This window comes from Rattus norvegicus, chromosome 1 (genome assembly GCF_036323735.1).
Source record: "Rattus norvegicus strain BN/NHsdMcwi chromosome 1, GRCr8, whole genome shotgun sequence".
NCBI classification, from domain to species: domain Eukaryota; kingdom Metazoa; phylum Chordata; class Mammalia; order Rodentia; family Muridae; genus Rattus; species Rattus norvegicus.
Window position 1 is genome coordinate 182,232,900 of NC_086019.1, and position 14,952 is coordinate 182,247,851.

General features: G+C 49.7%; 1 protein-coding gene across 1 annotated transcript; it reads right to left on the reverse strand.

Annotated features, from left to right (window-relative positions):
* Positions 1 to 2,461: 2,461 nt before the first annotated feature.
* Itpripl2 (ITPRIP like 2) lies at positions 2,462 to 4,357 on the reverse strand. The gene is given in 1 exon segment (NM_001127303.1): positions 2,462 to 4,357. A coding segment is annotated over 1 exon segment (1,608 nt). The 5' UTR covers positions 4,331 to 4,357; the 3' UTR covers positions 2,462 to 2,722.
* Between the last annotated feature and the right edge of the window lie 10,595 nt (positions 4,358 to 14,952).

The window sequence follows — 14,952 nt, forward strand, 5'->3', positions numbered from 1 at the left end:
AACTTCATTTTGCCGAACACATAATTCTTCCAGCCCACGACAAGCATTCCAGGAAGGCTCTGAGCTGAGCAGTGGGAGTTACTGAAATGTCTGCCTGCAAAAGGACTGAGTCATCTTCCTCAAAACGTTTCCTTTGGGCACTGGCTAAACAACTTTTTACTGTTTGGTAGAGCCATCTTATATGAGAATATTGGCATACATGAGTCTCCAGCACCAAAAATGTATACATGTCAAATAGAGGCCATGACAGCTGCCATAATAAAATGCAGAACTGAGTTGCAGAACTGGTTTAAAGGCCTTGGGCAGCCACTGTACTCTGTTAACAGCCATATTATTGCATCTGTACACAGTACATGTTTCAGATCACTAAAAATTGATCAAAATTGATCGAAGTCTCTTAAGTTTTTGTTGCCACATAGCGAGAACAACTGTTCAGCATGGCATTTAAATAAAACATTAATATTTTTTTAAAAATTCACAAACACAATGCCCATTAATTTAATAATAATAACAATAATAATAAATTTTAACAGTTTGAGGATGGATGAAGCTTTGGGTAATTAACACAAAAAAGAAAAAACCTTGCAAGAAAAATATTTATATAAGCTATTCATATCTGTGATCCTAACCAGATTTATACTTTAAAATATTATCAAGATATTTTTAAAAAAGGATTCCTTAGCTAGAACTAGTTGGAAACTCGCCTGTCCCCTGTTCTAATTTAATGACTACAGAGGAAGCAACAGGCTGAGTATAGAAATCATGTGTGTATTGTACACACAGACACACACACACAGACACACACAGACACACACAGACACACACAGACACACACAGACACACACACACACACTCGCACACTCTCACATGCACGCATAATCTTCCCTTGGCATTGACTTTTTAAAGTAATTAAAATCAAACCCACTGTGCAGTTTCTATCTTTGCGAGAGGCTGACAGAACAACCCTTTCATCCAATGCTGTACCTTATGACCAAATATTGGCCTCAAAAAAACTAGGAATGACCTCTGGGGTATCAAGAGGAATGGTCCCCAAAACAAATCAACGAGATAGCTCTTTCTCTTTCACTCGGAGTTGCCAAGGACAAATGAGAAGGTCCCTACAAACAACTATTCCTCATGATTGCCAACTGGGTGTCCCAGAGAAAGGGGGTTTGCAGAGTTCCCCAAACGGCTAAGAATTAAACAATGACCCTATTCATGTGACTTTTTTTTACTTCCAACCTTCACTTTAAAGAGTCTAAGGGAACACAGGTCTTTGTTGTTGTTGTTGTTGCTGCTGCTGCTGCTGCTGCTGCTGCTGCTGCTGCTGCTGTTTTAAATCCCTAAGTATTACTGAGACTGGCCACACTTCCCATCAGGAGAGAGGAAGATGAAACTTTCTAAACTTGAGCTGCTATTGGATGTTGTCTGGAAGCTGGGAGGACAGGAGTCTCTGAAGAATAGGCTCCTCCCAACAGCAAAAGGCACCCAGGCCAGGGAAGCTTATGGCCAAGAAAAGCAAAGCACTGTAAGGCAGCTCCTTCCTTTCTCCTTCGGCTGCTGTCATCTATGTCTGCACACTGCTGGGGACTGACAGGTCTCCTGGCACACATCTCAAGCTACTATATTACATACAAGTCATAAGCAGAAGCAAGAACTGACCTTCAAGATGATGTAAGACTGTCTGGGCAATGAAGAACCCCCAACCACTCCCCGGATATCAGGCAGCACGCCAAGCATTTTCTCCTCAAAGGTCCTTATGCTCTGAGACAAGCCTGCAGGGCCTTTGCTCAGAAGCTTTGAAACATAAGCCGGTTGTGTCCAGCTTATGGTGAGCCCTAGGCAGGATCATTTCAAGGCTTCTGTTCTACACTTTTGCCAGAGCCGTTTTAATTAAGGAACTTTTCCCTCTGCATTCTGCCTGGCTCAGACTAATAGGTATTGAGTGTCAAGTGCAGATCCCCACCTGTGACCTGGAAGAGCGCTGAACGGCTGCTCTTCAGAGCCCTGGTCTTTCATATAACTGTGCAGAAGCTCTTTGGAACAGCCCTTGGTTCTGACAAAAACAGAACAAAAAAAAAAATGACTGGACATAAAATGCCACTTGCTCTGAAAGTCTCTAACCAGCTCTTGGCCACCTCTTAGCATGTGAGTCACTTAATTTATGACAACTCCATTAGTCTTATTCAACAAACCTGTGATTGCACTACGAAAAAATACATGCATGGTCATGGAAATAACTAAGTTAGGACTCTGGGATGCTAACAGCTGGACTAGAATCTCAATTCCAGTTGTGGATAAGGATTCCTTAAAAACAAAACAAAAACAAAGTAGGGGCCTAGGACGTAGCTTCGTGGTAGAGGGCCAGCCTAGCATAGGATTCCAGCCCCAGCATTGAAACATACATACAATGCCCCTCCAAAACTATGGGCCAATTGAGAACCTAGTATCTACCCAGTAAGTAAATAAAAAATGATTGCTTTTAATAATTTGGGGGACAGAGAGATCGGTGTATAAGACCACCCAGGATACTCTACTAGGTCTGCAGAAGATGCCACTGCTATCTTAGGCCAGGGAGCCTAGGACAGAACATTCGTGCCACCAAATCCTGTGACATCCTTCAAATTTTCCAACACCTGGGACAGCTCATCTGTTATTTAGCTGCCATCGGTGCTCTCATCCGTGGGAAAGGGGCATTTGGTCAGTGGTGTGTAATCAGTGTTCATGGTTCATCTTCCGGGAAGCCCTGGATGCGTTGACTCCGGGGTGCAGGACACCTGGCAAGGTAACGGGGACCACCATAGACCTGGAGAAGCTGGGGCAACCTTCGCCAGGTGGACAGTAACCGCGCTGCTGCAAGCTCCCGGGCATGCTGGTCGAAGGGTGCCAGGAGGTCAACTGGAGGGGCCTCACGCAGCACCTTGGGCAGGGGTCCAACTTCGGCAGCTGCCCCAGCCGGACCTAGGACACAATGGAAGAGGTCTCGGCGTCGCAGCAGGCAGTCCCTAAGGAACTTCACCAACTTCTCCAAGCACTCACTCAGGTATGCCTCGTCCCAGCTAGGTGTTGGGCCCCCCTCATTCAGAAGCACCTCGAGCACCGCTGTTTTGAGCATGTAGGAGGACAGGATGCGTCCCCAGTGTGTAGCAGCCATCGGGTCCAGCCCGCGGGCACCCAAGTCTCGAAGGGCCTTAAGCAGCTGCAGGCACTTGAGGTAGCAGGCACCTGGAGGCGCCCGTTCCTGAAGCCAGCCCAGCAGTTTCTGCTCCTGACGTGCTGTGTTCACACCCCACAGTGCCTCAGCACGCAGGCCACCTGGGAGCTCTGACAGAGCCCCGCTAGGCGAGGGTGGTGGCGGCGGTGCCACAAGGAAGACGCCTTCACCCAGGTGGACAGCCGGGATGAGGCGCACGGCCATGGAAAGGCGGCAGCAGCCATAGTCCGTGCGGCAGGGAAGGATGTGAAGGGTGGGAGGCTGCTCCAGACCCCCTGGGGTCAGGCTGACGCGACAGCGACCCTCCAAACTGTAGCGCACGGTGGCCAAGGAGCGCTGTAGGTGCGCCTGGAACCAGCGCAGCACCAGGGTAGCTGAGAGGTGGCGACGGCCCTGCACATCCACACAGAAGCCTTCAGCGAAGGGCTTGCAGTCGCGATGCCACTGGCCCGTCGAGGTCCCCGATGGCGAGGGCGGTGCCTTGAGGGTGCACACGAAGCAGCTGCGGAAGGCCGGGGTCAGAGCAGGTTCAGTCCCTAGGCTCCGTGGCTCCAGCGCCACCTGCGGCGGGAGTCTCAGTGGCACCAGCACGTCGAAGCTGTCGGGTCGCCGGATTTTATGCTGTTCGTAGGCGCTGCCCACCTGGATGAAGTCTCCCCGGAAGGCCAAAGCCAGCGCTCCACCGGTGATGGGGCCCGGAGACCCTCGGGCTCGGCCAGCTTGCACCAGTTCCCCTACGATCCGGCTCACATGCGCCTTGCTGTGACCTAGCACATGTGGCGATAGGCGCACTTCGTGCTCATAGTAACTCTCCAGCAAGATGCTCAGGCCTGGCTCTTGCAAGGATCTGGCTGAGAAGTTGGCATGGCCACATGGGCGGGAAGAGCCTGGCAAGAGGCGCTGGCGGATGGTGTGGCGACATCGTAGGAGGATGTAGCAGAGGAGAAGAAGGATAGCCACCTTGAGCAGCGGGAAGCCGCTGTCTGCGCCGTCGGGGGGCTCGGCCCGGGCACCCTCGCTGCTGCGTAGGGCATGGTAGAGGCACACTAGCGCCGTGCACAGCCCGGTCACCAAGGGCCAGAAGACCCTCAGGTTGAGCGTGTACCGCACGGACATGCCGGGAGCCCGGGCGGCCCAGGGCGCGAGCCCGGGTGGTGTCCCCTGCCCAGCATGCGCGCGGCGTCCCGGCGGCCCCGAGGCCCCCGTGTCCTTGGCCTTGGAGGAGGCTCCGGGCTCGCAGCGCCGGGGCCAGCAGTACCGCTGCTCAGCCTCCACTCCCAGCTCAAGTTCCCCTTCCAGGCGCCGCCCGCGCAGCTCGCTTCGGCCCCTGACCGCGCCCTGTTCCTGTCCCGCTCAGTCTCAGCCGCGCTGCCCTCGGCTGGCTTCTGCCCCGGACTTCTACCCTACCCTGGGCGGCCCTCCTGGCTCCAGCGCAGCTGCGCACCGGGGCGATCCGCCGGGTTACTCGGGCCCCGAGATTTTCTTCTTTCGGAGGGGAAGGCCGCGCCGGGCAGCCGGGAGGAAGTGCCGGAGTCTGGAGCCTCGCGGGGAGGGCGGTCCCCTCCTAGCCTCCGCCTGGTTCGACGCCGGGTGGCCAGAAGGACTTCGGGACTTGCGGGAGACTGCCTTCCCGAGGGCTATTCCTGGGTCCCCTCCTGGAAGGCAGAACAGGGAAGGCCTGGTTCCGGGGCGGTGGCTGCATCTGATCCCGCACTTACTGGGAAGTTGCCGGAGGAAGGCTTGCAGTCCCACCGCCCGGCCCTCCCTTCGCCCGGCCCCACCCCCAACAAGTCCCGCTGGTGGCGTGGCAGACTCGGGCGGAAGTGGCCCCTAGCAGTCTGCGGCTGTGCTGTCTTGTAAACCTACATTAAGTACCTACTAAGCACTAGGCAGGAGCTTAAGGGCTGGCAATGCAGTTGAGGAGGTTCTCTTGCCTGCCCTTTAAGCTCACAGCCTTGTAAAATTGGACTATGAACAAAAAGGTGGTGGTGACTGCCTCTGATCTCTGTACTCCAGAGGCTGGAGTCATGAGTTCAAGGCCAGTCTGGGTTACACAGAGAGACTCACTCTCAAAAACAAAGATCCCACCGGTAGATGTTCGGAAAGGAAGCTGAATGAAGGAGTACAGGTTGATCCTCCAAAGGACGATTCTCCCAGAGTCCTCCCCAAACCATAGGGTGTCTGAGGGGGTAGTGTTGGATCTGAGATCTGAGAGCTGGAGCAAGGAGATAATGATAGTTTTTACAGGGCAGGAGACAAGCTTGATGGCCAGCTTCACCACCTTAGTTTTGTTCTGGAGCCTACATAGTAGAGGAAGAGAAGTGTTCCACAAGTTATCCTCGGACCTCCTTGTGTATGCAAGCACACGTGTGCATGTTCACACACACACACACACACACACACACACACACACACACACGTTGTTTTAAAAAAGAAATAACTATTGGGCTTTGTTTTGCAAAGGACTTATGCCTGCATTAGTCACGTGGTACATATTCACTCTGCACTTTAATGCTAATACATACTGATAAGACATTAGTGCTAATATCTATTGTTAATAAGTAGTATCTTCTCTGTATTTCTGATACTGAGCCCAGTCAGGTTTCAAAGATCACCCAAGGTCACACAACCTTTGCGGAGTTGTGCTTCCCTCTGGAGGAGTCAGAGGGTAGGGTGCCCAGGGGTGAGGTCCACAGGTCCCTTCTCATCCTTTGGGCATTTTTTTCCTGAGTCCTTTGTGAGGACTCTGCCACCTGGAAGCGCCTGAGCTTTTTCATAACTCGATAGTCCCAGGAACAATCTGAATGTATTTGAATAGTTGTCCATATTCGTTCACACTTATTCCACCTTGCGGCTGTATAAGGAGAGCAAGGGTAAGTGAGTTAGAGCATATGAGAGCCCAACCATTGAACCAGGACAGATGCTCCTCCCAGCACTAGTCCAGGAGATCCTGACTGAACCAGTCAAGCTAAGGGGTGTGTGTGTGTGTGTGTGTGTGTGTGTGTGTGTGTGTGTGTGTGTTCATATAGATGTGGAAGCCATAAGTCAACCTTGGGTGTTATTCCTCAGGTCCACCTTGGGTTTTGAGGCAGGGTCTCTTACTGGACCTGAGGTTGCTGCTGATTCGGTGGCCAGTAGCTCCAGGGATCTGTTCGTTCCCAGCATTCTGTGCTGGGACTTCACGAATGCTACCACGTGCTGCCCTTCCATTCCTGCCTCACAGTGGTTCTGTGGATGGAACTAGGCTCTTCGTGCTTGTGAGGGAAATGCTGTATTGATTGAAGCATCTCCCCAGCCCCCAGATTTATTTTTAGATCCAATGTATGCTGTTGCCAGAGTCCCAGAGGATTTCTAGGGAGCTACTGGTCCTCAGTCTATGCTGGAATCCTGAAGAAGTGGGTTCTAACATCAGTGAAGGAATGCTCAGCTGCAGAGTGGGTGACCTTGCCAGCAAGGGTGAGGACCAGCAGGCAAAAAGCGAAAGCTTGCCTCTTCCATGACCTTTTATCTGGGGTGTCACCAAAATCTGAGGCCCAGATTTAGGGCGACTAGTCCCACTTCAAATGATCCAATCAAGAAAAGCACGGGGGTGCCCAGACCCTCATGTTTCAGTTGATACCAGATGCAGCCAAGTGGACAGCCAAGATCTGCCACCACACACCCACCCCTTGACAACCTGACACATAGTCACACGGCTTTATATCATGCTTAATTTCCGAGTGAAAACAATCGGCCAGAATTCTGCCCCACATGATATAACTAGCCACATACAGTCACTAATGCATTATGTATTTTAGAATAGATGGCAATGTCCCTTGGGGAATGCCTAGTTTTTTAGTTTCTCATGACTTAACTATGGTAATAATCACTGATATTATCTCAGCCTATGTTCTATTATGTTAGAGAAATGGAAGAAAGCGCAAGTATCTGCTTGGTGGGTGTGTCCATAGACACAAACACATTCTTGACAAAATGCAACAGAAACACTTGTGTCCCTTATTATCGTGTCTGCAACAGGTCTCGTGGCCTTTACTGGTTTTTATAACCACCTTCCTCTCCTTTCTCTACTTCCTCCATTCTCAGTAAGCACTTCAGCAGGTCTTGGCTCTCTTCCTGCTGGAGTGACCATCCATTCATTCCTGGGGAATGGGATCATATCTGTTGATCTCTGCTGCTGGTAGATCTGGCCCTCAGCAGCAGCTGTAGCCAGGTCAGGCTTGGTGAGTGGAAGTCTGTTTGGCTGAGCCCATCTATAACCTGCAGCTCTACCACCATGGCTACTTTGTTCATGGGTCTATTGGGCAGTGACAGGGATGCAAAGAGGCTGACTGTCCCAGAATGTGTATTAGATAAGCAATTACAGACTAGCTAACAAGTTAAAGGGGACAGAAATACAGCCAGACATGGTTTAAAGGAAAACTTGTTGCATCAAGGACATGCAGCAGTCCAAGGTGATCCTACTTCAGGTTAAGCTGGGTCTAGGGCCAGTAAGTCCACATGTACCTGTTTTCCTTCTGTTTCTCAGCTCTGTCTTCTCCTAAGGGACTGGGCTCTGATAGGTCACCTCTATATGCCAAGGGTTAGCCTAGCCACACATTTTTCTGGGTTCAGAGGAAAAGAGAGTCTTGCTTTCTCAAAAGTTGTAACCAATGCTATGCCTTGGGATACTGGCAGGTCTTGTGTGAAAAGGGACCAAGTAAGGAAAGGCACTGGCTGTCCTCCCCTGGTTTGCGCTCCCACCTCCAGATTCCATGTTCAAGGCCAGACTCCAAGAAAACCACATGGAGATGGGGCTTTGGGGAGTTTTACTACAGTTAAATGAGGTTGTGATGATGGGCCCCTAGTCTGATAGAATCTGTGATGGGACATGGATGCCTGGCTGCACACCACTCACGAAGGGCAGACCGACCATGAGGATATAGGGAGAAGTGCCCATTTCTGAACTGGGAAAGCAGGTCTCCTCAGAAACCTAACCTCAGCAGACCTCCATCCTTCCCTTCCAGCCCCCAGACCCAGGAGTAGATAAGTCTCATTGTTTAAGTTGCTCAACCTGTGGTATTTACAGTCAGTCCACAATGACTAATACTCTGGCTACCCAGCCTGGGGAACAGGACACAAGGTCACTGTGGCAAGGGTGTTCCCCTAGAGCAAGTCACAGTGCTGACAGATGAGGGCTAGGAAGAACAGAGGCTGCCCCATTTATGTCTTAGTCTTACTTTCGGTCCTCTCATCTCTAGAGTAGGGAGGGTTCTGACACTAACTAGGTGATTAATTTTCCCCTATTAAATATAGTGGCACACTATCTCCTACCACCCAAACAATGGCAACACTGTAGATCAGAGCTCAGCAAACACTTTGTGAGGACCCACACTGTGAATAGTTTCAGACTGTGAGCCAGGCTCCCACAGCTGAACAGGTCTGCCACAGTGTAGCTCTGTTCATTTCCTGGGCCATTAGAATGAAGTAGTACAAATGGAGTGGCCTGAAAACGAAGCTATCGGGCATGGTGACACACCTATCTGTAATCCTGGTGCTCGAGAAGTTCAGGCAGGAGGATCATAAACTTAGGGCCAGCCTAGGCTCCATAATAAAGTCATGTCTCAAAATATGAGAACAACCAAATTACAGTTCTAGAGGCTTCTGTAGCAAAGCACATGGCTTGGCTCTTCTTCCTCCCTAAAGTCCCAAAGCGGTAACACCATAGCCTTGGCCATCTCTTTCCTCTGAGTTTGTTGACAGCTCTGTCTCCAAATATCTCACTTCTTTGGGAATGGGAGGTAGGGATGTGTGGGCTTCATCTCATGGTGGACAGGATATGAAGCAGAGACCAGGTATCCACTTCAAAATCATACCCTAGTGACCCACATTCTTCCAGCTAGGTCCCACTTCCTAAAGTTTCTAGAACCTTCTAGAATAGTGAGACCAACTTGGGACCATGACATATGAACCAGTGGAGGACATTTCATGTTCAAACAGCAAAGACATGTAGATTCCCTGGTCTGTTGAGCTGGCAGGTCTGAGTGAAGTACATGTCCAAATTTAAGTCTAAGAATGATCTTCTCTTTTGCTCAAGGCAAAATGACAAGGGCAAAAGGAATGAGGGTGCTGGGTAGTCGGTGCTCAGTCACTGCACAGTACTGGGCAGTTGGTGCTCAGTCACTGCACAGTACTGGGCAGCCAGTGCTCAGTCACTGCACTGTGCTTGGTGCTGGGATCAGCATTTCTAAGACTTGTTTGCTACAGCCTCAAGCAGAGCCCTTTCCCACCAATGTGGTCAAAGCCATGTCTTCCTCCCTGTCTTGTTCCAGCAGCACCCTGCTGGGTCCTCCATTCAAAATCCCCATAACCCTGACACAGCTCTCAGCTTGGCTCTTCTACAACCCGTTCAAACCACATGGGCTCTCTGCTGAAACTTGACACACTTCCTTTTTGTTCAGAATAAAATCCTAAGAACCCAGCCTCTGTAGTCTCCAAGATCCTGCAGAAAGTGCCACACATTCAAACTCCTCTCCTGTGCTCTCTCCTCTCCTCCCCTTTAGTCACATGCCTGCCTTTAACCTTGCTGTTCCCCATGTGTCTTAGCTTGTTTTTCTGTTATTGTGATAAAAACAGTGACCAAGAACAACTTCCAAGTCATGTGTCATCACTGAGGGAAGTCAGGGCAGGAACTCAAGTCAGAACCTAGAGGCAGGAACTGAAGAAGTGACCATAGGGGAGTGGCTTGTTTATATATATACCAGGATCACTTGCCCAGGGGTGTGGCACCATCCACAGGAGACTTGGACCTCCCATATTAATTATTAATCAACAAAATGCCCACACACCACTCTGATGGAGGTCCTCTGAGTCACTGTTCTATTGCTATGAAAACACATCATGACCAAGGCAACTCTTACAAAAGAAAATACTTAGTTGCTACAGTTTCAGAAGTTAGTTCATTATCATCATGGTGGGGAACATGACAGCATGTAGGCAGATGTGGTTGGTGCTGGTGAAGTAGTTGAGAACTATGTCCTGATCCAGGGCAGTATAAAGAAAGAGACACACTGGGCCTGGCATGGGCTTCTGAAACCTCACAGTCCATCCCAAGGGACACACTTCCTCCAATAAGGCCATATCTCCTAATCCTTCTAATCCTTTCAAAGAGTCCCACTCTCTGGTAACTAAGAATTCAGATATATGAGCCAGTAGTGGCCATTGTTATTCAAACCACCAAAGAGGCAGTTCCTAAGTTAAAGTTCCCACTTCACAGATGACTCTAGCTTGTGTCAAGTTAACAAGAAGCAACCGTCACACCATCCTCACTGCTCCTTCTCTAGGCTGTTCCTTCCTATACCTTATACTCATTCCCTTTGACCAAGGTTCTGTGCCTGACTCATAGCTCACTCCCTCCCTTTTTCTACATCCTGTCAGGGACCCCTTCCTTAACTCTGCCCAATGAACCTAAGACAGCAGTCCCACCACTCTGTTCTCACACCCCACTTTATTTTTCTTCTAAACATTATTTACCTCCTGCCACATGCCACAGTTGGCTGTCTATATCCTTGGATTCAACCAGTTGTGTGTTGAAAACATTGTTTAAACATCTCTGAGACTACAGAGATGGGTGAAGCATTTGCTTCAAAATCATGAAAAATGGAGCCCAAATCTCCATGAAGCCAAGTCAGGATTGGCAGCATACATCTCAATTCCGGGCTCCTACAGTGGAAGGATGCTGGTTGTACTGATGCCGAGGTTGTCCTCTGACCTCTACACACATGCTCTGGCAGGACATACAAGCACTCAAGAGCACACACAGAGAGAGACAGAGACAGACAGAGAGACAGAGAGATAGGGAGATTAATATGTCCTGAATGTGTGCAGAATTCTACATTGCAGATAGTTCCCTACAGAGGACTGTGGAATAAGAATTTACACAGCCTTGACATTTGTATGAGGCATCTATCACAAGTCATCTAGAAATGATTTCGAATCAGGGGTTACACATATATACTCTGCCTTTGGGTTTTAGTATCCGCAGGGGTTCTAAATAAATCCCCACTCCCAATACTGAGGCATGTGGGGTATATGCCACCCTGGGTACTCAGGGATGTGGAGTATATGTTGGCCATTCTGTGATCTATTCTTTTGTCCTTGTGAAGGGTACTACAGAAGCAGACCTGTGTCTGTTTCTCCTGTTCACTAATGTACTCCCAGCTCCCAGAACAGTGTCCGAGACATGGTAATCCCTGATAAATATGGTTGGGCATTTGCTTAATGGCAGGTTATATTCTGCACGAAGCTGTGCTCTGCAGTCTCGTTGTTTCGAGAACATCACAGACTATACTTGTACACACTAAGGGTGTCATCATCTACAGGACCACCGGGGTCCATTCTGGAACAAAGCACACCGCTCTTGGCTGAATTTGCTGAGTGTTTCCATTTCATGTAACTGCTGTGAAACCACCACACACTGGATGGCTTAAAGCTGCCCAGGGTTGTCTGCTCGGTGCTGTGGTCTGGGTGAGGGACAGCCACACAGGCTGAGGTTGGCTCAGCTCGGCAGTGCTGTCTGAGGAGGCTGGAGAACCTTGGTACGGGAGGCTTGGCTGCCAGAGGTGAGTCACAGGTGTGGAGGGGGTGGGGAAGTTTGCACCTTTGAGAATTATGCCTGTCCCCACCCCACCAGAGCTCTCTGCTTCCTGAGACACCTGGATATGAACAAGTCTAGCCCCATCCCCCCATCCCTTCTTTACCATGATAGACTCTGCCCTCTAAGCCACAAGCCAAAATAAGTCCTTCCTTCCTATATGGGTTACTTTTCTGTTGCTATGACAAAACACCATGACAAAGGCAACTTGTAGAAGGAAGGGTTTATTAAGAATTACGGCCCCAGAGTGATAAGAGTTTGTCACCATCACAGCAGAGAGGTGTGGAAGCAGGCAGGCGGAGAGGGCAAGAGGACTCACAGATAAGAGGAAGCAAGGAGTGTTAATCGCACAGGCCTGCCTCCTCAGTGGAGGAAATGTATACCTTGCTTCCACCCAGAAGGATGGGAGCAGATGTTAACCTGGTGAGCGTTCCTGTCTGTAGCGTCAGACCTCACCCCAATCCCCGGAACATTTACCCTGACTCTCCCTCACCGGACTTGTGCCTTTAGCTTTGATTCTCAGCCAACAGAAAGCATCCTTAGGGGAGAGGTCACATGCACTTTACAGTCTGGTGACCTCTACACTATGTCCGGCTCCTAGGCCCTTACGCTATAAAACCCATCCTCGTGGTAGATGACAGGTGTACTTGGCAAAGACTTTTGATGCAGTCTCACCTGAAGCTTTATTTGTACACAGAGGACTGGGATAATTGTTACTAGAAAACGTTTTTTCCAAAATTGTACAGGGCTTAAAGATGTCTAAAATAAACTGGTGTCAGACTTCAGACGTCTGAACCAGCACCAGACTAAGACACACTGAACTGGTTTCCTTCTTACCTCATTCAGACCGGCGCCAACGGCTGTAACGTTTCCAGGGATCCCCACAGGTAAGCACGGCAGCAGAAACAGCTGAAAGCAGGAGGCAGAGCGAGCACACTGGGATCTGCACACAGGGCATTTGAAACCCCAAAACCTACACCCAGGGACATACTTCTTCCAGTAAGGCCACAACTCCTAAACCTACCTGAAAAGCTTCACCAACCGGGGACCACGTATTCTGCTGCCTGAGACTGTGGAGAACATCTTGCGCAAACCACCACATTTACCACAGTCCCTTAGGTTGAGTAACACGAAAGCAGTGGCTGTGCTTCCATGTCCAGAACAGAAGTCAAGGTGTCAGAGGGCTGACTCCCTTCCAAAGAGGCGGTTTTCCTTGCCCCTTCCATGGCTTGATGTTCTAGCACTCCAGGGTTGTAGACGCAAAATTCCAACCCTTACCTATGTCTGCGCATGAACTTCTCTGGGATTCTGTCTCCTGTTCTGCTTCTTAGAAGAACTACCCCCTCACCCCAGCATTCATTAAGAGATGCTTAATTTATGAGTCTTTAGTCCAAGATCTTTAATTACATCTGAAAATATTCCTTTTCCAAATAAGGAAATACTCAGGGTGGGCACATCTTTTTAGGAGGTGTGATGGTCAATCTTCATTGCCAACCTGTCTAGATTTATAATCCCCAAAGAAGCCTAACTCTGGGCCTGTCTGTGAACCCCCAGAGAGGTTCAACAGAAGAGGGAGGACCTACCCTGAATGTAGGCAGCACAACCCTGTGGGCTGGCATCCTAGACTGAAAAACAAACAAACGAAAAAAAAAAAAAAAACATGGGAAAGAAAGCCAAACCAGTGGCAGCACCCACCGCTATCTGCTACCCAATCCACCCCCATGTGAACATGCAGCCTCCCGGCACACGCCTTCCTGTCAGGATCAGCCCTCTTCTCTAACTGGGGGACCCAAGCCAACCCTCCCTCCTTTAAGTTGCTTTTGGGGCGATATTTGGTCACAATGAGACACGTGATGACTACAGGGGCACCTATACTTGCCCAGCTGGGCTGGGTGACCACATGTCTTGCTGTTCTATTCTTGGCACCTGTTTCCTCAGAGCATTTTCTCCTAAGGGCTTGAACTAGAACCTCAGAGCTGGGAGCTGGGAGCATCTGCTGTTGGTGTTGGACCAAATACAAGTTCATCCATTGCTTCCTCCACCACCCATGTCTGCGGGTTCTTCAGTGTGCCAGACAGCAGAAGGGAACCTGAAGGAAATGAGACATTCTGAGGTTACAGGATTAAAAAGGTCCACAGAGAGGAGGTGACTTCAGAAATGAACCAGTTCCTTGAACTTCAGGTAATCTTTTCTTTTTTCTAAAAAAAAGATTTATTATTTATGTTATTTATATGAGGACACTGTAGCTGTCACACACACAGGAGAAGAAGGCATCAGATCCCATCACAGATGGTTGTGAGCCACTGTGTAGTTGCTGGGAATTGAACTCAGGACCTCTGGGAGAGCAGTCAGTACTCTTAACCACTGAGCCATCTCTCCAGCCACAGATAATCTTTTCATTAAAAAAAAAATCACAGCTGATGTTCACTGTGTGATATCAGGCACACTGGACCTTGGTGGTCCAGCAAGGCTATGCACACATGTCTTTGGTGTAGAGAGGTGTCCTGGCACCAGAAGGAGGGAAGAGAAAGGAGTGGCTGCTTTCACATAGGAGGTCCAGGGGGTGCGACTGGAAGTCAGTATGATGGGCAGTCTGGCAGATCTGTGCCAGGTGCCTCCTTGGGGTGACCTGTGCTGAGCAGATCTCCCGAAATGCTCAGAGACAGTGCAGTGAGGACAGTGTGTGAAAGAAATGGCTGAGAGGCAGTTGGAGCATGCGGATCTGGTTCTGTTGCCTGCACGGAGTAAGACTGAGCAAGGGCCTTCAGAACAAGATGTGTGTGTGTGTGTGTGTGTGTGTGTGTGTGTGTGTGTGTGTGTGTGTGTCATGGTAACTACTGCCTAGGGATACTGTGTGGAAAGGTCAGCTAAAAGGGAGACAGCCGGGAGAGGGTGGCTTTCGGACCGAGTGGCAGAGTAGCAGCGGGAGCCAGCAGATCTGGCTAGAGAGAATGGATAGCAAATGATCCATTTTTAATTTTTACCACAACAGAAAGGCTGCAGGTTTTAAGTGGATGCTGGGGCTCCATTCCCCAGCCACTTGTTCCAGGCTTCTTCCCGAAGTCGTTCTCTCACACCCACATTCTGTGCTGCAGGAACATCAGCTCTG